The 24,356-nt window shown below is 53.2% G+C and overlaps 1 protein-coding gene across 2 annotated transcripts; it reads right to left on the bottom strand.

The window, feature by feature from the left end:
• Window positions 1-8,432: 8,432 nt before the first annotated feature.
• Window positions 8,433-23,165, bottom strand: LOC129480282 (G protein-regulated inducer of neurite outgrowth 2). 2 transcript variants are annotated; one of them, XM_063637779.1, is made up of 3 exons: window positions 23,095-23,165; window positions 21,190-21,316; window positions 16,039-17,421 (listed from the first exon to the last, which is right to left on the bottom strand). In XM_063637779.1, the coding sequence occupies exon 3, from the start codon at window positions 17,413-17,415 to the stop codon at window positions 16,039-16,041; it is 1,377 nt and encodes a 458-aa protein (XP_063493849.1). In that variant the 5' UTR covers window positions 17,416-17,421; window positions 21,190-21,316; window positions 23,095-23,165. The 2 variants fall into 2 exon arrangements, with proteins under 2 accessions (XP_055129989.1, XP_063493849.1); XM_055274014.1 differs by lacking the exons at window positions 21,190-21,316; window positions 23,095-23,165 and adding an exon at window positions 18,091-18,212 and having other exon boundaries at window positions 8,433-17,421.
• Window positions 23,166-24,356: the final 1,191 nt, after the last annotated feature.

Genomic DNA, 24,356 nt, shown 5'->3' with positions numbered 1-24,356 from the left:
ACCATGGAATACTATGCAGCCATAAAAAATGATGAGTTCATGTCCTTTGTAGGGACATGGATGAAGCTGGAAACCATCATTCTCAGCAAACCATCGCAAGGACAAAATCCAAACACCGCATGTTCTCAATCATAGGTGGGAATTGAACAATGAGAACACATGGACACAGGAAGGGGAACATCACACACCAGGGACTGTTGTGGGATGGGGGAGGGAGGAGGGATAGCATTAGGAGATATACCTAATGCTAAATGACGAGTTGACGGGTGCAGCACACCAACATGGCACATGGATACATATATAACTAACCTGCACATTGTGCTCATGTACCCTAGAACTTAAAGTATAATAATAATTAAAAAAAAAAAAAAGATAGCCAGTTTATTCGCTTTTCTCTTATAGGCCATGTTTTTGTGTCACATCTAAGAGATATTTGCCTAACCCTGGTCACACATTTTCTTCTTTGTTTGTATCTGTTAGTTTCCGATTTTACATTTAGGCCTGTGATCCATTTTGAGTTCATTTCTATATATGCTGCGAAGTATGAATCAAGATAAATCTTTTTTGTATATGACAGATGATAAAGAAAATTTATTTTATAGATGTGTGTGTGTGTGTGTGTGTACACATACACCGTGGAATACTATTCAGCCATAAGAAAGAATGAAATCATGTCTTTTGCACCAATATGGATGGAACTGGAGGCCATTACCTTAAGGCAATAACTCAGAAGCAGAAAGTCAAATACTGCTTGTCCTCACTTACAAGTGAGAACTAAATAATGTGTGCACATGGACATAGGGTGTGGAATAATAGACAGTGGAGACTCAGAAGGGCAGCAGGGTGGGAGCAGGGTGAGGGATGAGAAGTTACTTACAGGGTTCAGTGCACTCTATTTGGGTCACGGCCACCCTAAAAGCCCAGACTTCACACTATGCAACACATCCATGTACCAAAAGTGCACTTGGACCCCCTAAATTTATACAAAGAAAACAAATAAATAGGCCGGGTGTGGTGGCTCATGCCTGTAATCCCAGCGCTTTGGGAGGCCGAGGTGGGCGGATCACTTGAGGTCAGGAGTTTGAGATCAGCCTGGCCAACATGGTGTAATCCTGTCTCTACTAAAAATACAAAAATTAGCCAGGCGTGGTGTCGCACTCCTATAATCCCAGCTACTTGGGAGGCTGAGGCAGGAGAATTGCTTGAACCTGGGAGGCGGAGGTTGCAGTGAGCCGAGATTGCGCCACTGCACTCCAGTCTGGGCAACAGAACAAGACACTGCCTCTAAATAAATAAATAAATAAATAAATAAATAAATAAATAAATAATTTGTTTGCATATGGGTATTCCATTTTTCTAGCACCATTTGTTAGCAAGATTATCTTCATTGAATTGCTTTTGCATCTTTGCTGAAAATCCATTGGCTGTGCATGTGTGGATCTGCTTCCGAATTTTCTATTCTGTTCCATTGATCTATGTCTATTCTTTACCAATACCACACTGACTTGATTACTGTAGCTTTATAGTACATCTTAAAATCAGGCAATGTGTCTGCTAACTGTTAGTTCCTCACCCCTGGCTGGCTGCTGTTTCACCTTTTAGAAGTCTGTGTCCCACAGTGACTCAGGCCCTCCTGAGGGCCAAGTGCTAGGCATTCAGCCTGGCAGAGACTTGAGAAAAGGCCACAGCCCTTTGCCCCTTTAAGCATTGCCTGGGAGTCTTGCATTTCCCATCCTAGATATGAGCAATGTGGGAAGACAGACATGAGAGAGACAGTGCCCCTATCATTGGGAAGCTCACAATGGAGTAAAGGAGAAAAGATAAGTACTAAATAAGTCTTAAGAAAGAACGAAGAAAGTGCCATAAGCATTCTACACCAAGGACTCAGAAGCCATGGGAGGTGCTGTGTCCATCCTCCCTGCCTGAGCCTCCTGCTTCACGTCGGCTGCCTACCGCTGTCAGTGCTGCATGGGGCCCAGGCCTGCAGATGCAAAGTTTCTCTCTCACTCTTTCTCTCTCTTTCTCTGTCTTCGCTGTCTCTCTGCCTCTCTTTCTTCTGTTCCCCTCTCTCCTCTGTCTCTTTCCTCTGTCTACCTGTTCTCTCTCTCTCTCTCCTCTGTCTCTCTCTCTCCCCTTTGTCTCTCCCTATCTCTGTCTTTGTGTCTTTCTCTCTCTCTCTCCCTGCCCCACATCTCACTCATGCTGAGTCAAATCGCCTCAGCTTTCCCTCCTAGTGCTCCTGCTTCTCCTCTTTCTCCTCCCCATCAAGGTGATATCATGGTCTTTCTATACACCCAATTTGATTCTGGTCTCCCCTGGCTAAAACCCATCCAGGAGTGCCTTCAGCAACATGGCAATGTCTGACTTTTCCCTGATGGTCCATGCTTTCCCCCCAGGGCTCTTCCTCACCTCTCCAGCCTCCCTGCTTGGCCCGATGCAACAAAATTGTGCAGGAGCAACTGCTCCCTCTTCCTGAAATGCCTCCCTGCCCCTGCTCAGGTTCCTCCATCAGTCTGGACCTGAGCACCACCCTGACGATAGCACCCTCCACTCTCTAGGTGCTTGCAGGTTTTGTTACTGGAGAACAGGCCGGGCGCAGCCACTCAAGCCTGTAATCCCAACACTTTGGGAGGACAATGTGGGTGGATCACCTGAGGTTAGGAGTTCAAGACCAGCCTGGCCAATGTGGCGAAACTCCATCTCTAGTAAAAATACAAAAATTAGCCACGCATTGTGGCGGGCACCTGTAATCCCAGCTACTTGGGGGGCTGAGGCAGAATAATCACTTGAACCCGGGAGGCGGAGGTTGCAGTGAGCCAAGGTAGAGCCACTACACTCCAGCCTGGGCAACAGAGTAAGACTCCGTCTCAAAAAAAAAAAAAAAGATAATAGGGAGCATAGGCCACCCTGCCCCTGCCACACAGGAGCTACTCATCCTCTTGGGACTGCTTCCCTGACCCCCAATTCCCCAGGGAAGCTTAGCTGCTCCCGCCTCAGGCTCCCACCACAGTTCTCAATCTTCACATTTGTTGGCTGTTGGGGTGTCTGCTCCGCCTGAGCTTCAGGAAGACCAGAACAAGGTCTTTTGGCCGGTCTTCCTCAGCACCGGGCACGACAGAGAGTCGGCCTCAGGCAGTGTTTGCTAGGTGAGTGAATGAATGAATGATACTGTAGTAATGGGCTTCTGCCTCACCTAGGGGTTCTGTTAAAATGCAGACTCTGATTCAGGGGCTCAGAGTGTGCTGAGATTCTGCCTTCCCATCAACTTCCAGGTGGTGCTGAGTCGCTGGGTACATGGAGGAGCAAAGGCATGAACCTTTCCCTGCTCCTGGCAACTGGCTCCATCCTACTCCCTATGGGCTTCATGAACTTGCCTGTGGTTGGGGATACTTCCTGCCCTTATGGGCCCCAGAACCCCCATCTGTTAAAAAGAGAAATTTCCCTGGACATCTCTCAGTTGCTGTCCACCCTGTGAAATGAACCCAGGAAGCTATGGTTAGGTACCCTAGCCCGGTCTGGCCCAAATGCAAGTGTTCTGGCAGTGACCACTTAGTATAGGGTTTGGAAAGTCCCTCTCGGTGATGTGCTAAAGCAACCTATATGGCACCATCTCACCAGCAGGCACCGAGGCAAGCAGGATTCCCAGGAATCACAGATCCGAAGAGAGAAAAGAACCAGTCCCTGGGCTTGACATGAGACAGAGGAGACCAGAATGGACACATGGCAGCCACTCTCCTATCAAGTTTTCCACATCACCTTCATCCCCTCATTTCAGCCATACCAACAACCCAGCAAGGCAGAGGCAGCAGGCCTCCCATTTGCTTTACAATGGAGGGGACTAAGCCCAGAGAGGTGTGAGCACCTCACTAGCATCATCTAGCAGTGAGTAGGGTAGGCACAATGGTACTTGGCTCTGAATGCCTGGTCTAGGTTCTGTCCCTCACATGGCACTGGATTAAGAGACATCCTGAGACATGCAGGGATACCCTTGGGAGTTTGGAGGAGCTCCAGGCACCATGCATAGCCAATAAATCAGAATAAACAACTAGTCAGGAAAATCAAATGCTTGGATTTTATTATTAAAATATTTTCAAGGCTGATGAAATTGGAAAATGACGAACCGAGACCTGACTCTATTGCTCATCCCCAAGTTAAGAGAGCCAGCTTTCAGCTCACCTGCTGGACAACTTGACAGAAAGAATGCACACACATACACACACACACACACTCACACACACACACACACACTCACACATACCTCCCCTCCTAGACCTTCCAAGCAGGGAGTCTCGCCCAAGTAACACATACCCTTTACTCGAATTCTTCCCTTGATTTATCAGGAGAGAATGGTCAGAGCTTAACAGAAAAAAAAGGACCCAGGCTCTTGTGTTCTGAGAGGGGACGGGGTGAGGCTGTCTGTCATGATGACCTTGACCTTTTCCTTCCTGCACCTCCAGATTCCCTCTCCCGTTCTCTAAGAGCAGAGGAGGTGGAACCTAGGGGCCAGGACCCTCCGTTTCAGTCTGTACAAACCACTAATTCCTTGTGTGTCCTTAGGCAAGTCACTCGCCCTGCCTGGTCAATAAAGTCTCCTTCTTTACTGAAAAACACATCAGCTTGCCTCATGTGGATGTCCTGAGACATAAATGACAGATGGGAAATGAGGGGCTTTGTAAGATTTAAAATGCTGTGTCCCTGAGAAGGATGTCGCACTGGCTCAGAGTCAGGATCTGACAAACAGGAGACAAGTGAAACACTGGAATAAAAAAATACTTGTAACTGATATGAAAAAAATAAACATGTTATTAACATACAAAGAGCTCTAACCAATCAATAAGAAAAAATCCTGGGAAAATTGATATGAACACAGGCAGATCATAAACGAAGAAATTCAAATGCTTATGAACATATTGGAGAATAATAATAGCTTACATTTACTTGGCCCTTATTTTGAGCCAGGAACTGTGCTAGCACTTTACATGAATGATGCCATTAAATCCTCCAATCCAATGAATAAGGTAAAGACCCATTACCATCCTCATTCTATAGATGAAGAAACTGAGGTCCAGGGAGGTTCAGCAACTTGCCCAGCATCACACAGCTTGAGAGTGCCAGAACAGGAATTCTCACTCACACAGTCCAGCAGAACACAACCTCACTCACAGGGAACACATTGCAAATCACAATAAGCAGGAAGACATTGTTTCTTCACTTATCAAATTAGCCAAAATATTAAAGTTCGATTAACAATCAAATATTGGCGTGGGTATGAGAAAATATGCATTTTCCTGTATTATTGGTGCAATCTTTCTGGGGAGCAATTTGCCAATACCCGTAGATATTTTACATGTACCACTTGATGAAAAATCTATCCTACAGATATACTCACACATGTACATAAAACTATACATACAAGGATAGTTAGTTTTATATGAGAAAAAGGAACTCTCATTCATTGCTAGTAAGAATATGAAATTGTACAGAGATAGTTTGGCAGTTTCTTATGAAGCTAAACATAGTCTTACAGCAATGTTGTCCTACATAATTAACCAACTGAAGTAAACATATGTCCACATCAAAACCTGCACATGAATATTTATAGTAGTTTTATCCATAATAGCCAAAACCTCAAAGCAACCAAGATGTCCTTCGGTAGATGAATAAATGGCAGTGTGTCCAGACAATAGAACATTTTTCAGCACTAAAAAGAAATGAGTTCTCAAGCTAGGAAAAGACATGGAGGAAGCTTAAATCCATATTGCTAGGTGAAAGAAGCCTGTCTGAAAAGGCTACATGCTACATGAAGCCAACTCTATGACATTCAGGAAAACTATAGAGACAGTAAAAAGATCAGTGGTTTCCAGGAGTCCTGGGGAAGGTAAGATGGGTGAATGGATGGAGCACAGGGGATTTTTAGGTGGTCCAACTATTCTGTATGCAACTGGAGTGGGAGATACACCACATGGATTTTCAAAACCCAGAGAAGTGTCCAACACAAAGAGTAAACTTTAAACCATGAACTTTAGGAAACAGTAATGTATCAATATTGGTTTATTAATTGTAACAAATGTACCATATTGTACACTCTGCAAGCTCATAATAGGAGAAAGTGTATGAGAGTGAGAAAGTGTAGGGGAACTCTGTGTTTTCTGCATACTTTTTCTCTTAATCTAAATATCATCTAAGAAATAAATCTATTAAGTTAAAAAAAATGTGAGGTGTAACATAAAGTCCAGAAAAAGAAGTCTGGTTTAATTTTAAAAGGCACTTGTATACTATGCAATACAATATGCCCAGGAAGAAAATAAAGAAAATATTGCTATATGTGGCAGTATTATCTGCAAGACATATCTTAATTTTTTTTTTTTGGCAGAGTCTCACTCTGTTGCCCAGGCTGGAGTGCAGTGGCACAATCTCAGCTCATTGCAACCACCGCCTCCTGGGTTCAAGCGATTCTCCTGACTGTAGCTGGGATTACAGGCACCCACCACCACGCCCAGCTAATTTTTGTATTTTTAGTAGAGACAGGATTTTGCCATGTTGGCCTGGCTAGTCTGGAACTCTTGACCTCAGGTAATCTGCCCACCTCAGCCTCCCAAAGTGCTGGGATTACACACATGAGCCACCGTGCCTGGCCTATCTTAAAGAATTAATGCAGAATAGTATCTAAGTGGGATCTCACTTGTATGGAATATTCAGAGGTCTGGGCTTGTGATTACCAAGGAAGTTTGTGGGAGGCCCATGGAAATTATTAACATCTTCAGTGGTAACCCGCGGGAATTCCAGAGAAGGGCGAGGATCAGACCTTCAGTTTACACAGTATTTGAAATTCCTATGATGAATAAAACAAAAGGCCGAGGTCTGTACTGTTTTAAATTCTTATCATAAGTACATATTACTTTCATTTTTGAAAAGACAAACAAAATGACCGCCCTGGAGTCACACAGACTGGAGTGTGAATTCCAGCAGCTGAATTCCAGAGTTTAAATGCAGCAGCCATCTTGGGGGTAAGGACAGCCTTCACTACGCTCTAAAGACGGCAGAGCACAAATATGGAAAGAACCTGAATCCATGGCCACACTGAACCACACAGGCCACCCAGAAGCCAGTTACCTCCTAAATTCTTCAGTGGGAAGGTGAACATTCTATAATAATTGTTTAGGTAACTTTCAGTTCAAAATTAAGTTACTTGCAGCTGAAAGTGTCCTAAGGAAGACAGCAGCACAGAGAGGCCTTGTGTGCATGGAAAGAGAGAGGAATGGGTGTTCAAGATACAGCCAGTTCTTTGACCCCCTCCCCAAGAAGAAGGGAAGCCCAGCCCTTTGCTGGTGTCATGGGGCAAAGCCCCAAACTGGGGTTCAGCCTGGGAGGCTACGTCGGTTCTTGGCTTCACCCAGGAAGGAATTCAAGAGCCAGCCAACAGAGTAAAGCAAGTTTATTAGGGTGGATCACTTGAGGCCAGGAGTTCAAGAGCAGCCTGGCCAACATGGTTAAACTCCATCTCTACTAAAAATACAAAAATTAGCCAGGTGTGGTGGTGCACACCTGTAGTCCCAGCAACTCGGGAGGCTGAGGCTGAGGCTGAGGCAGGAGAATCGCTTGACCCAGAGGCTGAGGTTGTAGTGAGCGAGATTGTGCCACTTGCACTCCAGCCTGCAAGACTCCGTCTCAGCAACAACAACAACAACAACAACAACAACAAAAGATGAAGGCAGACCAAAGGTTTGCACCACCAGATTTGCACAGAGGCTCAGAGGCACAGCTTAGGGGGGAAAGAGAGGAAGGCCTCGTCATCCAGCCCCTCACGAGGATGAGCTGCATCAGGAGTCAAAGCTGTAAGTGGGGCCTGTCTTCCATTCCTAAGGCCGTGGTGTCCCCTGCTTGCGTCCCACCCTTCCCACCTCCTCCATCTCTGTCCTTTCTGGAAGCTTCCGCCCTGCTGTCCAGGTTGGCCCGAGCGCCCGAAGAAGGAAAAGGGTGGGGAATGCGCAGGGACGGACCTGTCAGTGAGGGTGGGACTGCAGCTCGGGGCCTTGGGAGCCCTCCCCCGCCCCGCCCCACGGCGACTCCTCCCTCCCGAATCCCCGCAGGCTCTGAGGCTCCCGGCTCGGAGCGAGATGCCCACCAGGAGGCGTCGGGTCCTGTCACCGGCCGCGCCGCCCAGGACCATGCCTGGCCCGGGACCCACGCCAGTCCGGGGACACACACCTAGCCGCAAACCAGACCGCGGGATCAGCCGCAAGCCACCCTCTCCAGCGCCGCCCTGCACCGCAGATCAGGGTAGGAGATTAGAGTAGGAACGCGGGGCGGGGTGGGGGCCTATCTGCTCCCAGTCCCTATGACACAGGGACTAAGAGTACCTAAAGCCCTGGGAGAGGAGGAGGAGAGGTCAGGCAGGGACTAGGCGCAAAATTTAATGCAACACTAAGTGATTCGGTAGCCAAGATAAATAATATTTTAATTACTTTAACGCAGTGTTTTAAAATAAAAACTAATGAGAAAATGATAAAATATCAAAAATCTCAGTAAAGCAGCATCCGACTTCCTGCCCAACTGTCCTACAGTATCCCAGGTGCCAGCCCCCTGTGTCCACACCCCTGTTGGTTCCTGCCCCACCCCTTCCCCCAGCCCAGGAGGCTTCCACCCCTTCAAGAATTGAAATCTTCACAAGAAGCCCTTGCCCCTCTCTCTGAATCCTCCCAACTCTGAAGAGAAAAAAAATCAAACCAAAGAGTTTTCCTCAAGAGTTGCAGGCTGGGCTTACAAAAGCCACAAAGCTTGTGTACAAAATGACACCCTTGGCCACCATCTCCCAGTCTGCTGACGGCTAAAAATGAGAAGTGAACAGAGAGAAGACCAGGCAGAAGGCTGCAGGGGAGGGGCCAGGTGGGCAGCAACAGGGAACAAATCTGAGTGGAGGGGAGAATTCTACCCCTCCCAGGGTTCCAGCCCCAACAGAGGCTCCCTGCTTGGGCTTTGCTCAGGCCTGGGAGGGTGATTTGCTTTGGCTGTGTCCCCACCCAAAATCTCATCTTGAATTATAATCCCTATAATCCCCATGTGTCAAGGGAGAGATCAGGTGGAGGTGATGGAATCATGGGGGCGGTTCCCTCATGCTGTTCTTGTGATAGTAAGTTCTCACGAGATCTGATGGTTTTATAAGTGTTTGATAGTTCCTCGGGCATTCATTCTCCTTCCTGCTGCCCTGTGAAGAAGGTGCCTTGCTTCTCCTTCGCTGTCTGCCATGATTGTAAGTTTCCTGAGGCTTCCCCGGCCATGTGGAACTGTGAGACAATTAAACCTCTTTCCTTTATAAATTACCCAGTCTCGGGCAGTTCTTTATAGCAGCATGAAAACGGACTAATATGGAGGGGTCAAAGACAGAAATCTCCTCCTCCAGTCCCTAGCCTTGGCTCTTAGACCCAAATCCAGATCCTGACAGGAGAGAAGCACACAGGTGGGACAGTGAGTGTGTCCCCACAGGGGTTCAGGCCACACCCCAACCCAATTACAAGCCATGCAAGAAGATTCTGAAAACATGGATGAGGAGATGGCCTGCCTAACACCAGCAGATGGGTGCCACCCACCTGATGTACCTCTCTAGCAGCCTAGCCAGCCAGCCCCCAACAAGGGCCACCAAATTAGGACTGATGGCGTGCCCTTCCACCCTGACCAAAGTCCTTCCATTCACCCAGCAGGGCCACTGACGACTGATTTCTCATTCTGGGCAAAAGCAATGGAAACTTGGCACAGCAACCCCAGGGAGACCTCCCTCTGTAAGGAGATGCTCAGATGTTTTGGCTTGTGTCCAAAGAGGGGAAGGACAGGTGGAGAGAAAGGGCCTAGACCCATGTAAATCAGAAATGCCAAGACCCAGACACAGCCACAGCTGGGGGCCTGGTGGCGGGAATGGCCCAGACCGCAAGAAGAGAGACTACTGTATGGAGCCAGAAGGCGAAGGCAAGTAAATCCTTGGCACAAAGCGGGAGGAGGCAGGATCAAGTACAATGGACAGTGGGGAGGCAGACAGGTTCTAAATAACCTGGAACAAAGAGAACATGAAACCACGAAAGAACAGATTAAAGAGAAATGGGGGATGGGGAAGACAGAGCACCCAGGGCAGCGGGTGCAGGAGCAGCAGAGGTCCCCCGACTTGTCCTTGGCTGTGTACACACAGAGGCGCTGCAGTCCTGGGGCCATGTTCACAGGATGCAGAGAAAGCACACTCTGTCTTTTCTCAGGAAAGCTGCAGGGAAATGAAAAGCTCCAGGCAGGACAGACTGGGCAAGGAGTGCATGGTTAAAAGCGTACACCTTAAAACTAGACACACTCCCCTGCCCTGAGCCCCAGATGTCAATAGCCATATTCCCACAATTTTCACATTCCCTCCCAATAAAGTAGGGCCATGAAAGATGAATTTTAGGATATCCACTTGGGGAGCTCGTATTTTGGGGCCAGACCTGCCTCCTTGCTGAGCTATCTCAGGCTTGGAGTGGGAGAAGCCAGGCAGGAGTCCTGGAGAGTGACCATACAAGTGAGCAAAGGTGGCATTCACCCAACTCTTGGGACAAGGGAGTCAGAGCCCACCACCCATCCCCAATCCTATGGGCCCACGTCACTTTGGTTTCACTTGCTTTTTTTTAGTAAACATCAACTTTCCTCAGGTGTTTTTCTGCTTTATTATTTCCGTGTAGCCACAGCAACAGAACTAGCCCCATGTCTCTCAATCAAGGAGGTCCCCAGCCAGCTTTGGAAAGACACCCATCAAAAAGAGTGAGCAAACTTAAAGAGGGGTTCAATAGGGAAGGTACCAGAGGCCGGCTGCAGAGGGGCTCCATTCCCCTGACCCTCAGTCACTTCCCAGAAAGCGCACAGAGGAGCCCAGGTGTGCCAGAAACAGCCTTTCATAATACAAGATGGACAGGAAAGAGGCCAAGGGCAGGCAGTTCCCAATCTCCACAAGGGCGAGAAGGTAGAGTCTATACTTCTTTCTTGTATTTTTCTTTTTTTGAAACAGGGTCTGGCTCTGTCATCCAGGCTGGAGCACAGTGGCACTATCTCGGCTCACTGCAACCTCCGCCTCCTGGGCTCAAGCCATCTTCCCACCTCAACCCCCTGAGTAGCTGAGGCTACAGATGCACACCACCATGCCCAGCTAATTTTTGTATTTTTTGTAGAGACAGGATTTTGCCATGTTGCCCAACCTGGTTTTGAACTCCTGAGCTCAAGAAGTCAGCCCACCTCAGCCTCCCAAAGTGCTGGGATTACAGGCATGAGCCACTGTACCAGGCCGAGTCCACACTTCTAAGCTTGCTGTTGCTCTCAGACTTGCAGACCAACCTATTAAACAGAATTAGGTAAAAGTTGAGAAAGGGAAGTGGCCACCACAGAACCAGTTCTGCTGAGAATAAGGACTCGAGTCAGGCTATGCTACCCTCCTTCCATGGCCATGGGAAAAAGGGGTGTGTGCTATTGGTATGAGAGATCTGGATCTTAACAGATCAGACTTAAACTAATTTGCCCATGATGACCGTGTGGATTTGGAGGGACCCGGGAATCTCACAGACCTAAGGGATGTCCCAGCGATATGTCCTGGGCTTCATACCAGCCCTGCCCTGCCTGACAAGCTGGATGAAAACTGATAAAGGACTAGTCATAGCTTCAGATGGCAAAACCAGGCCAGCCAGAATGAAAAAGGAGAAGGAATTTAACATGGGCAAGTGCCAAGCTCTGCATTTAATTAACCAAGGCTGCTTGGTGTGAACAAAACTGAGACAGAGCGATGCATGGAGAAAAGGGCTGGGCATTCATGGGCCACAGGCTCGGCACGACATGATGCAAATGTCAATGGGTGCACCCCCAGATGCCTGTGACTCCCTCTGGTGGTTTCTGTGCACAACTTCCCCCAAAATAGGCCCTACAACTCCAGGCAGAGACCTACCCTGGGGCTCCTAGAGCTTCCTAGCCTGCGTGCCAGAGAGCAGAAGTGCCTGGAGGCTACATCTTCACCCCTGGGTAGTCCTTACTCTGAGGTGGGACTGCACCCAGGGCTCCCCTTTAGGGTCTGGCTTGGACTGAAATCACACCCTGCCTTGCCTTCTGTCCCTCCCTTAACTTGCTCTCCCCTCCCTAATAACTCCGGCATCCTCATCTCAGCAGAAGCTTCTGGGGAACCCAGCCCAAGATGAGTGGTGAGGGCTAGGGTAGCCCTCCTCAATGCACTCTGGGAACTACATTTTCAGAGGCCCCAGCCAGAGGGCCAAGTCCCAGGCAGGGTGCAAAGCTGTGGGTGAGGAAACTGGAAAGAGGCTCTGAACAAGGGACTTTTAAGGAAGTGGGATGTGGGCTGTGATCACAGCCAAGCTGGCAGGGTAAGAGGTGGCCCCTGAATGTGGCTATGAGAGGGGTGCCCAACACTACCAGCCTGTGTGCTGAGCACTAACTCAGTGCCAGGCACTACCTGGGTTACTCTATTTAATCTCCACACCATGCATGTAAAGGAGGCACCATTGTCATCCCCATCTTACAGATGAGGAAGACCATCAAGGCTTGTAACTTGCCCAAGATCACATGGCTATAGGTGTGGATCCTACACATCCAGATTTAAACTCCAGCTTTAGCCCACTAAGCTACGGTGGCCAACCCCAGCCCAAAGTGTGGGGACTTGCATGTAGAAGACCCCTTCAGCCCTTGTAAAGTTAGGATCTAGCATGTCTAGGGGGACAGAGACCCAATCCAGGTGACACAGGAGGTAAGATCACAGTGGAACAGCCCATCCCTGCTTTTCCACCACCGCCAGCACTGTGACCTCAGACCAGCTCTACTCTACCACTTTCTTGTGACAGTGATGGCAGCCTGGGGCCAGACAAGGGATGCAAGTCTTGTGTCCTGGACACAAGACAGGCAGGTCGAGAGGGGACAAGCTCCATGAAGAGAGGCTTCAGCTGTCGGGGGTCCTGAATGCCACGGAAAGAGAGCAGGTCGGCAGAAGCAGGGAGCCCCTGGAGCAGACAGAGGGGGGATTCCTGCTGAGGCAAGGGGCTCTAGGACTCTAGGGTTTATGCCCCAAAGAACAGAATTTACCAGGACAAAATAAACAAGACCAGCCAGGACCGATGCCCCATCCCTGCCGGGGTCTGGCAAAGCTCTGACCTTCAAATTTGTATCTGTTTTGAATTCAAAGCCAAACAAACACATCAACAGTGAACTCCAACACCTCCCAGAGCAGAGCCTGAAAGGGACCCAGAAAGTCTGGCCAGAAATCTAGAGTCCAAGGGGAGGAGATCTGTAAACTAAACCACCGGCCATGCCCTGGGGCCCTAAACCACTGCAGGCATCAGGCCTGTCCCAGGAGAGGGCACAGCAAGGGGGGTTGGGAGGGGTCTCCAGTTCCAATCAGAAATGAGGCTGCAGTCACTTCAGGTAGACCTGTCAGCAGCAGCTGTGCAACCAGACTAGGGAGACAAGGATCGTGGTTTAGCCAGGAGAGTGGCCTGGGACCCCAACCAAGACACAGGTGTTGGATTCCAGCACCGCTCTGCAAATATTCATCTCAGTGACGATGAGGTGAGTGGGACCTTGGCTGAGCCCAGCCCGGCCTGCCATCCTGGCAAGCCAGGGCAGCATGGAGGCAGCACAGAGTGGCAACCAGCCAGCGTGAATACATGAGAATCTGCATGTGACAGAGAAGAAAGTCTCTTCATGAAGTAGGTTTCACTGGTCCCAGCCAAACCCTGTGACATGTGGCCCTTTCTGCACCTGCTGAACATGCCATTCACCTTGTCCCAGGTAGTGGCCTCACCCTCCTCTTGCTCAAACTGGAAACCTCAGCATCCTGAAATGCCTCCTCCCCAAATCCACTGCACACGTGCGCCTGTGTATGCGTGTGGGTACACATGTATGAACCCAGCCCCCAGCTGCCCACTCCATTGCCCCTAAACAAGCCCCTCCTTGGTGTCACCCGGCACATCTCCACTGGAAGCCAAATGGACATTTCTAAACTGAAATCTGGTCCCACCCCAGAACCCCTTCCACAGTTCCCCTAAAGTTCCTTTCCTCATTTACATCAGGATCTTCACAATGGGGACCCCTGGTCACCTCCCAACCCAACAAACACCCCAAATGAGCTGCCACTGCAGAAACTCATCATGGCCCGGGCAGGACAGGCAAATCCAAGTATCTGACCAGGCTGTTCCATCTGCCAGGCAGGTCCTGCCCTCTCTCCACCCACCTGTCTAACCCCTGCGTCCTCAAGACCCTACTTAGCTGTGGCCCTGTGTGAAAGGTCCCTCCCCATGTACCCACAGCCATTTGTTCTCTCTCATGTGGCCCCAACAGGCTGGGGTTCCTGGAGACTCCATGGGGAGCCAGGCATGAAGATGGCATATACCCATGTGTCACTCCCCAGAACGTGAGCTGCCTGCCCTGGCACCATACACAAAGGGACTGACAGCCCCAGAATCCCAAGGGGTGCACCCATGCATATGGGAAAGGCATGTTTACGGGTGAGAATGGTCCATCGTTGGGCTTCAGGAGGCATCTGACCTGATGCACACCTTTCTCACTTTGTCCTTGTGGCCTGTTGAAATGCCACTCCTGCTTTACAAATTCACCAACTGTTGCATGAGTCACTTCCACCTCAATGAGTACCAGGTCCTTGAGGATGGGGAAAAGTAAGCCGCCACTTTGGGGGTCCTGGGCTCCTAGGTGCAGAAGAGGCTCCAGAAACAGGCCAGGTCATGGGCCATGACCCCACATTAGCCCTCTGGTCTCTCACAAGGGTGGATTGGGGGGCTGTGTCCCAGGAGCTTAGGATCTTCAAGATAAAGACCCAGGACAAGAACACAAGCCCACTCCCATTCTTCACAGGCCTTGAGAAATCTTTGGGCAATGAAGTCAGACTGTGCCAAACCCCCGTGTTTCTGTCTCTCCAAGGCCCCTGGCCCCCACCGCCTAGCCTAGGTCAGGTCGTGTGGGCAAGCAAACCCCCACAGCCTCACAGCCCCTACCCCAGGGCCAGGGCAAAGCTCCTTCCCTGTCCCCCTCCATTCCTGCCCTCCCTCCTTCCACGAACTGCACCAGCTGGGGAGAAATCCTTCAGCCGACAGAATGAGGTGAAAATAGTGCAATTTTAGGCTTTGCAACTGATTTTAGGGCAGATGGCCACCCATTCTCCCCTTCCTCAGGCCAGCCTCTGACACAATGACCCTGGAAGCCTGGCAGCCCTCCGTAATGGTCAGCATCCTCCCCTGCCATCCCCAACCCACACCATGAGCCCAGCCAGGGCAGGGACAGCCTCTGTCTCATTCACCACAGAATCCACAGAACCCAGCACAGAGTATGGGCTCAGTAAATTCTCCTCACATATGACTGCACTGACTGGACTGGACACATGCTACAGGGAAACACCCCAGGCTCAGCCAGCCCTGGCTTTGAATCTCAGTCCCACCTCTTCAAGCTGTCCAGTGTGGGGCACATTGGCTACAGCCTTGCCAAATGTCTGTCATTTCATCCGTAAACCAGGATGATGAGGTGAAGACAAGACAAGCACAGTATGTGGCACACAGGAGGCCTCTGATAATATCAGTCCCCTTCCCTAAAGACCCGGGCAGTCCCTGTCATTGGGGCCTGACATTTCATGTCGAGAATTCACTATTTCTCAGCACTGCTGTCAAATAAAGCCACCAAGAGTCTGACGAGGCAACATGGCAGAGTTCTGAGGGTGGAGTGAACAAAAGGTCATTTTTTACAGAAAACTCAGGATCTCCCCTCTGCACAGTGCTAAAGCCCTGTCTCAAATTTCAGAGCCCAGAAGGTGCAGAGATGTGGCCCTTGGAAATCAAGCCCTTAAGAAAACAGCCCAGCTGCGTGGGGCAGGAAGCCCCAGGCTGCAGTCCTGGGGTCTGGAGGCAGCCGATTTTCAGGTGAGAAATGTGCCCAGCTGCCAGTGGGTCCAGGGGGCACGGAGCCCCCACCGTCCCTGGCCCAGGTCTAGGACCAAGTCAGTGGGCCCAGGCCAGCTCCAAGGGCTACAGCTCCTCACTCAGGGGCCTCGCTGGAGCAGCCGCAGCAGCTGGGGCGCCGCAGGGACTGCATGACAGCCCGCAGTGGCCCCCTCCGGCCCTCCACAGACAGGCTGTCCTCGCTGGCAGGCGACCGCTGCAGCTGCTCAAACTGCATCTCCAGGTGCTTCTGGATGGCCACACCGAGCACCTCCGGGTCCACCGCAGCTCCGTACACCTCCCATGTCATGCCCTCAGCATCCCATCGCACATCCCGCACAGGGGACGGCGCCTCCTCCAGGCTGGACCCCAGAGTTACCTCTGGGAACACATGCAGGGCCGCAGGCACTTCCAGGGATGGACTAGTGGCCACAGCCTTGCAGGCCGCCACTGGGGCCGCCTGCACACCAGCATCCTGGGCTGACAGCCGGGATGCCTCTGCAGGGGCCAAGTCATTGGCTGAGGTCATGGTCCACACATCTTTGGTCCTAGAGCCAGGCTCTGGGACTAACCCGGTGGGATCCCAAAGGTGGGCACAGCAATGGGAGTGCCCAGGGAGCCCCCCAGACAACCTACAGTGGATCTTCACCCCATGCCGAGCCTGCAGCCCAGACTCGCTCACTGACGCAACTAGTTTGGGAAAGGCCAGGATCCCTGTGGCAGGTAGGGCATGGCAGCAGCCACCAGCCCCCACCTCCCTCATGCCACAGAGTAGAGCAGCTGGGGGCAGAGCATGGTGGGTGGTGGTAGCCAGCTGTTCAGCGGCTTTGGGCTCAGCCTGGGTACTGCTGCTGTGGGCAGTTGTGTCCCCCAGGTCTAGTGGTGGCACCGACAACTGACTCACCCCCAGCATCCAGGCTGAGTTAGAAGTCCCATTCTCAGAAGCCAGGTCCCTTTCCAGGCCTGCAGAGGCCTGGCCACCCTGGCCAGAAGTACCACCCGGCTGCAGCTGAGCCCTGTGGACAGAGCTGCTGCCAAGGGCTGAGCAGCTGAGACTGGCCTTCCGAGCACCACTGTGTGCCCGCATCTGGGTGCTACGGACCAGGTCCGAGTGGCTCCTCTGCATAGCAGCAGCACTGGGGGCCCGCAGGTGACACAGGTCACTGCCGCCCATGGTGGACACATTGCCCACAGTGCTGCTCCGCCAGTGGCCTCCAGCACTGGGTCGCGCCTCGGGGCCAGAGGCCCGTGCCGGCTCCATGCTCTCCGGTGGGTTCCCCTCTTCCTCTGGGGCCTGGGGTCTGGTGCTGGCCTCGCCCAGCTGGGCCTGCCACACGGTGCTGCTGGCAGTCTTGCGGAGCTCTGGCCTCTGTCCCCGGCCTTCACCCAGCAGGCTGGAAGAGCTCTGGGACAGGGGCTGAAGGCGGGGGCTCAGGGGTGCCCAGGGACCCGGCTCAGGGCGGCTGGAGCTCATGGCTGCCTGCAAGAGAGAGAAAGGGAGGGAGTGGAGTTGAGTTGGGTGGCAGCACCTCAGCCGATTCTACTGTGAGTTCCCACAGTGCTAGGTTCACCAGGGAGCCACCTTCAGTCCCAGCCTGCCTGACTGGTCAGAACCATACGCAAGGCAGTGACAATACACTAGACACTTCAAATCAAGGTCATCTCATATTAGACACAAGGATGACACTGCAAATTATCTCATCATCAGTCTGAAGCAGTTAGAATCTGCCCTAGGGTGGGGTCCTGGAGGCTGCCACTCTATCAGCTCTCGACTCTTTACTGGCTGGTTTGTGTGGGAGGGGAAGGGAGAGGGCCAAGTCTGCTGGGGCTTTGGGGGCGAAACTGCAGCCCTAGGGGGTGGGGCTGTGGGATAACAACTCTTAGTCAACCAGAACGGAAGCACTATGGCCTCTTAACAGGCACAGCTGGACAGGCCAACACTGGGCTACTTCCTCCTGGGACTGGCATTGTCCAACTCACTGTGAACAGGGTCTCCTTGGTACAGAGTGGGAGCTCAGAGAAAGTTCACAGGATGAGGGAGTGATGACTAGAGGACACTGAGACTCACCCTGGGCTTCCACAATCACCCCCATCCTCCTTGGCTTAGCCTTGCTGAGCTGGCATGTCTCTGGGGTTCCCTGACTCCCACCTCTAGCTCCAGGGCCAAGGAGAGGCCCCACGCATCAGCTTTTTCCATGAGGGACTCATTCAGCATCTGGTCATTGATTCCACAGCATCTCCTGAGCCCCTACTGCGTGCCCAGCTCTAGGGCTAGGGAACATAGGATTCATTCAGTACCATCAATCAGACCTACCCTGCATGACATTTAACCCCCCCTTGCCCAGTGTACCTGCGTCCTCATTGTCCCCCACCCTCCCTACCATCGCTGTCACTTCCCCCAGCCATCAAGACCACCCTGGACCTGGCAGCTGCAGCCTAGAGCCAGTTCTGGCCCTTTCCACCTCAGCGTCTCCTCCTGGGGCCACATTCCTGACCCTCTAGCCAGGCAGCCTTCATCCCTGACTGAGCATTGGGCCTGCATGGAACAGTCTGGCCAACTGTCAGCCTCCCTACCAGCCTGAAGTTGGCAAAGCCTGGCCTGTGGCCTGCTCCCCTCTGGCTGTCCAACACCCAGCACTGACCTGATGTGTCATGGGCACTCAGAGAATTATCTGCTGTGTGCCTGACCAAGAGAACAAGCAAATACAAGAACACACCCACAGAGGAGGGCACTGAGTGCCAAAAATGGGGTCTGAGGGAGGGCACCGCCAAGGCAGGAGAGCTCACGTTGGGTGAGAGATGAGAAAAGGCTTCCTGGAGGACCAGCCACATAAGTCAGGCCTGGAGTGAGAGAAGCAAGAAGGTGTTCAGGTGGAGAGCGGGGTGGGCAGGAGGAAAGAGGTCATGTGTCCAGAGCATATGAGGGGAGCCATGGGGTCAAAGTGTCTGGGCCACCTCGGCCCTGGCCACAGCAGTGAATTAGGAAGATCACTCTGGGACTCCTTGCCAGGCAGGAGAGGTGGGAGAAACAGGGTGGGGACAGGAGGCAGCAGCTGCATTTGGGCAATCCCAGCCCTGCCCTCCCACTCTAGGCTGATAAAGACTGCCAAGAAACCACCTCCCCGGCCAGGTGAGCAAGGCTACCCGAGAGGAAATTCAGGAAGGGCTGTGGGACTCAGTTTCTGTGTAATTACAAATGTCTTGGCAGCCCATCACTCAGGAGACGGCTGGTGGCTGTTGAGCCACAGTGAGGACGATACTGGTGTTGTAGTCCCTGAGACTCCAGCTCTGCACAACTTCCTGCGATGATGGAAAGATTCTACCCTGTGCTGTCCAATAGGTAGGCACCAATGGCATGTGGGTACCAAGCACTTGGCAGGGGGCTACTGCAACTGAGACACCAAATGTTTAAGTTTTATTTGAATCTAACTGGCCACATGAGGCTAACGGCTACTGTACAGGACTGTGCAGCTCTGAATACAGCCCCAGCCTGGTAAGGATGTCCCATCCCAGCTGCTTCACGGGGCTGAAGCCAGACTTGTCCCTGGGAGGATCAGGAAGAGGAGGAGTAGCCAAGAGAGAATTCTGACCCAGACCCTGCCCTCAATGAGCTCTGAGATGGGCAATAAAGCCCATAACAGCGATGATAATAGTAGCTGCTAGGGCCTGATCACTCGCCAAGGGCCAGGCACGTGCCACATCCTTTGCATACATTGTCTCATGTAACTGTGCAAGCAACCTCTTGAGATAGTCATTATCTCCATTCTACAGATAGGAGAATTCCATAAGCTCAGAGAGGCTCAGTGACCCCCGAGGGCACACAGCTGGGGGGCATCTGAGCTCCTCTCCCCTTTGAGCACTGAGCAGGCCTGTGCCTCGCAGCTCTCGCCCTTTTTACTGATCTGGCGTGGCCCTGCCAATGGTGCTCATGACATGCCATGGAACAAGTCACTGAGTGGATCCCCACCTGCCCAACAAGCTTCTTAGCAGCTCCTGAGGCTGCAGTAATGAGGAGGGCAGGAGGTGTTCCTCCTGACTGGGACAGCTGTGGTCACCACCAGCCCCTGGCAGGGAGACAACCACTCAGTTGCAGGTCCAAGACCCCAGGGAGGCCCCATCTGGACATCCACACAGCCTCTAGCCAAACCCCACCACCCTCCCAGGGAGGGGGGCCATAAACAGCCAGGCCAGCAGCCTCTGGCCCCTGAGGAGACAGGTGGAATAAGGTCCTCAGACCCTCACCAAAACCCACTGAGAAGCCATGAGCAATGAGCATCCCACTGTGCCTGTCTCACCAGATGGCTGCCCAGCACCCAGGAATAGTCATCACCCAGAGACCCCCATGGTGGGCTGTGTATCTATTGGTTCCCTTCCCCATTCCCCCTCCACAAGTGGCAGGTGACAAAACTGAGGCCTGGAGCAGCTCATAAATGTCAAAGAACACACAGCTGAAAGTGGCTAATTCAGAACCCCAATGGAATTGGCCTGGCTAACTACAACCTGGCCTTCCCAGCTCAGAAGGAAGGAAGGGCTCTGAGAGGAGTACTAGGGGAAAGAGGCTTCCACACTGCCTGTCACAGTGCTGTGGACTGGGCCGGAGGAGGGGCCTCCCAGGGAGCCAGGGATGAGGAGGAAGGGGCAGGGCTCTGCTTCCAATGGGGGCTCTTCCCCTTCCTGTGCATGTGCTCACAGGTGGACCCCTGACTTCTTTGAGCCTCAGTTTCTCCAATCTGCAAAACAGAAGTAAATCCCTACCCTGCAGGGTTGTTGTGAAGACTAAATGTGACAGCACGTGCACTGTCTGCAACAGTGTTTGTTAACAATAATCTTCTCTTCCCCTCCCATCAAGAGCAGCTTAAGTTCATGGTATAACAAGTATTAGTACTGGGGGCCACAGAGGCCCTTTTCAGAAGCCATCAAGACACTCCATAAGTTAGCCTCCTCTTGCTTCCCATCCTCGCTACCTTCATCCCATCCTAGGACCAAGTCACCATCAGTGTCCCCAGTCTCCGTATCACCAAACTAGGCTTCCCAGAGCCTATTTTAAATCTTAACCTAGGAGGCTATGCATGCATACAAGTCTAGAGTCTGCACTTTAAATGCCCAGAATGGCACACCCACCCTGCCTTTATAACAACACAGAAGGTTCTGGTTTTGCCCTAACGGGACCCTGGGAAGATCTTTTAGGACAAGATAAAGAACAGGCATACAGAAGTATCCAAGACCTCTAGTATTCTTTGAACGATACCTTAATGTTCTCTCTCCTGCCCCATTTGATGCCGAAGTTGCTATGGTTGTGGCCGATGTCCTGTGGCCAATGCCGGGCTGTCCTGCTGCCTCAGGTTCCACCTGTCAGCAACTGGAAGATCAACCACCTATGTAGCAATCAACCAATGTCATTTTGAGTAAAAGCCCCCAGTTCTCAGACGCTTCCAGACTAGCCCAAACATAGAGACCTTTGAGTCAACTTAGAGAGTTCAGCTCCCGCCATGCTGCCACAGCAGAGGAGCCCAGGCCTTTGGGATATGCCCAGGGGACTACCAAGACCACCACAAGTGGGCTCCATCTCAGACGACACTGTGGCATCCATCTAAGTCCCCTCTTGGTTTTGTTCGTTTGTTTGTTTGTGAGACAGAGTCTCGCTCTGTCTCCCAGGCTGGAGTGCAATGGCTCGGTCTCGGCTCACTGCAACCTCTGCCTCCCGGGTTCATGTGATTCTCTTGTCTTAGTCTCCCGGCAGCTGGGATTACAGGTGTGCACCACGGCACCCAGCTAATTTTTGTATTTTTAGTAGAGATGGGGTTTTCGCCATGTTGGCCAGGCTGGTCTCAAACTCCTGACCTCAGATGATCCACCTGCCTCAGCCTCCCAAAGTGCTGGGATTACAGGCATGAGCCATAGTGCCTGGCCTCTTGTTAAGTGGCAAGCGTTTGGATGATGACTTATGTGTCCGGCAAAACCAAAACAGGAAAAGCAAACCTATATGGTCAGGCAGGAAAACTGGTTCTATGTTAAAATACGGACTTTACCTCTCAAGGACCAGGCAGGAATGCACACAGCACAAACCCCCCATTGCACGGTGGGGATACAGCACCCTCCAGGAGGTGGTTTAAGCCACCCCAGAGTGAACGGGGCCTGATAGGAACACTCAGGACCAACTCTGGGCAACGCAGCAGGCAACATTCCTAAAGGGAGGGTTTGGAGGAGACAAAACCTACCCTTCACAATGAATGTGCCTTAAGGGCTACATGCCCCGGGTCACAAGCTGTGCCAGGAGAGGGTTCTGGGGTAACTGTGGGGTCAGTGGCCCCATGGATGAGGCTCTGCTCACCAGGAAGCGGCCTAGGCGCCCAACAGCCCCTGAGCTTCCTCCCCTGGGGAGGATTTGCCCACACTCCCTGGGGGGCACCCAGGTGGAGAGGTTGCCCCAGCCTAGAAGCAGCCTAGGCGGCCGCTGTGTCCCTGTCTGCACGCTCACAAGCACTCATGCCCCAGCCTGGGACACACAGGCCCGTTGGCAGTAACAGCGTCTACCCAGCTGCACTCTGCACGCCAAGCACAGGCCGCCCCTGCTGCGGGGCCAAAGGCCTGAACGCACCGCACCACGCAGCCTCACCCAGAACAGCTCCCCTCCCGCCCCTCCTGCACAAAGCCCACCCGGACTTAGGGAGAAGGGGGCTCAATACGGGCCCGAAACGAGGCTACAGACCTTCTCAGGAGCAAAGGCAGCGACTGCAGGCAAATGGGGCTGTGGGCCGGGGTAAGGATGCGGGGCAGGAGGAGCCAAAGGGCAGCAACGCTGGGGGCGGGGTAGGCGGCGCAGGAGGCTGAGGGAGGGGAAAAGGAAGAAGGGGAGAGGGAGGAGCGATGGCAGCAAGGGTGGAGGCCGAAGGAGACAGGGTCTCGGACAGACCTGTGAAAATGGAAGGATGGGCAGAGGAGACGTGGAAGAGGGAACAGGACAGGACAATGACAGGCGGAGCTGGGGGAGTGCGATGCGGCCACCGGGGGCTCTGGGCGCTGGACAGGGGCCAGGATGCCGGGGGTCTGAGCGCAGGCAGCGGGGAGGAGTGGGTTCTGGGGCTCAGCAAGGGGGAGGTGCCACCCACCACGCCCCCCGCCCCCACGGGCGCGCGCGGAACCGGCCTCTCACCCTCTCGCCCGCCGGGGCCGCGCAGGCGGGGGAAGCGCTGCTCCTGCGGCCGCCACAGGTGCCAGGTGCCGCGGCCCAAGATGGAGCCGGAGCCGACCTGGCTTGGGCCCGAGACGCCACCCGCCGCCGTCGGCCCGGCCCGCGGAGCCAGCGCCGGGTACAGGGAGGGGCCAGCGGGGCAGCTGGCACCGGGGCGGCGGGAGGGGCGCCGGGCGGAGACCTCGCTCACCTGGGCCCGCCCCACTCTGGAGCCTGCCACCGCCCCGCCGCGCCCGGGATCTGCGTCCGAGCGCCCCCAACCCTCCTTCCCGACCCCTCCTCAGGCCGGGTCCCCACTGTCCTCGGTCTTTTCGGCCCCGCCCGCATCACGACCGCCTGTTCTCCAGGCTGCCCAGCGAACCCCCAAGACTCCCACTTCCCCGACGCAACCCCACAGTCCCGGGTGTATAGGCGCAGGTCCCCACGATCCTCCGGCCCCAGACCCAGCCCCCCAAGTCCACCTCTTCGTAGCCCCGCCCCTTCGCTCCAGTTCCCCTTCTGCACCACGCCCCGCATTGAGGTCTCAGCACCGGCGGCTACCCCTTTCTTCTCGTCTTCTCCATCCTAGGCCCGCCTCTCACAATTCTCTGGCTCCCGATCCCGCCCATGAGACCCCCTTCCTATAGGGCCCTTTCGTCTCGGATACCAGGCCTGGTCTCCACTAGCCTCGGACTTTCCAGCCCCAGGTCCCAAATCCTGGACCCACAGTCCCATCCTCTGAGCTCCACCCTCACGGACCCCAAACCTCACTCCAGTCCTTTGAACTCCATGATCCTGGCCCGGCCTGGCCCCCGGAGCCCTCCATCGCCCCTCAAGAGCCCAGCCTGGTAGACTCCTTCCCCAGGGTTGCATCTCCAGCCCCGCCCCTGAAGACCGGTAATCTCACCCTTTCCCCGCCCACGTGCCCCTACCCAGCCCGACTTGAGGCCTTCAGTCTCCCAGCCGCGGACCCCAAAAGCGGGAGAGGGCAGTGACCGTGCGGGGATGAGCCACCTCCACCGGAGCCCGCCTTCTTCCCCGCAATTCTCCGCAGCGCCACCGCGCCTTCCCGGTCCCATGACGCCGGGGGCCAGCCCAGGCCCTGGGATCGCCAGGTTCCACACCATGAGGCTGAGGACCTCGGCGTACCGTTCCCTCAATATCCCCCAGTTTCCGCAACCGCTGGCCAGCTTCAGGGCACAGGACAGGCAGTCCCGGCCTTCCTCCACCCGCAAAGGATTCCT

Source organism: Symphalangus syndactylus, chromosome 4 (genome assembly GCF_028878055.3).
Source record: "Symphalangus syndactylus isolate Jambi chromosome 4, NHGRI_mSymSyn1-v2.1_pri, whole genome shotgun sequence".
NCBI classification, from domain to species: Eukaryota; Metazoa; Chordata; class Mammalia; order Primates; family Hylobatidae; genus Symphalangus; species Symphalangus syndactylus.
Note: the sequence above shows the minus strand (reverse complement) of the source record. Positions and strands in the feature narration are given on the sequence as shown.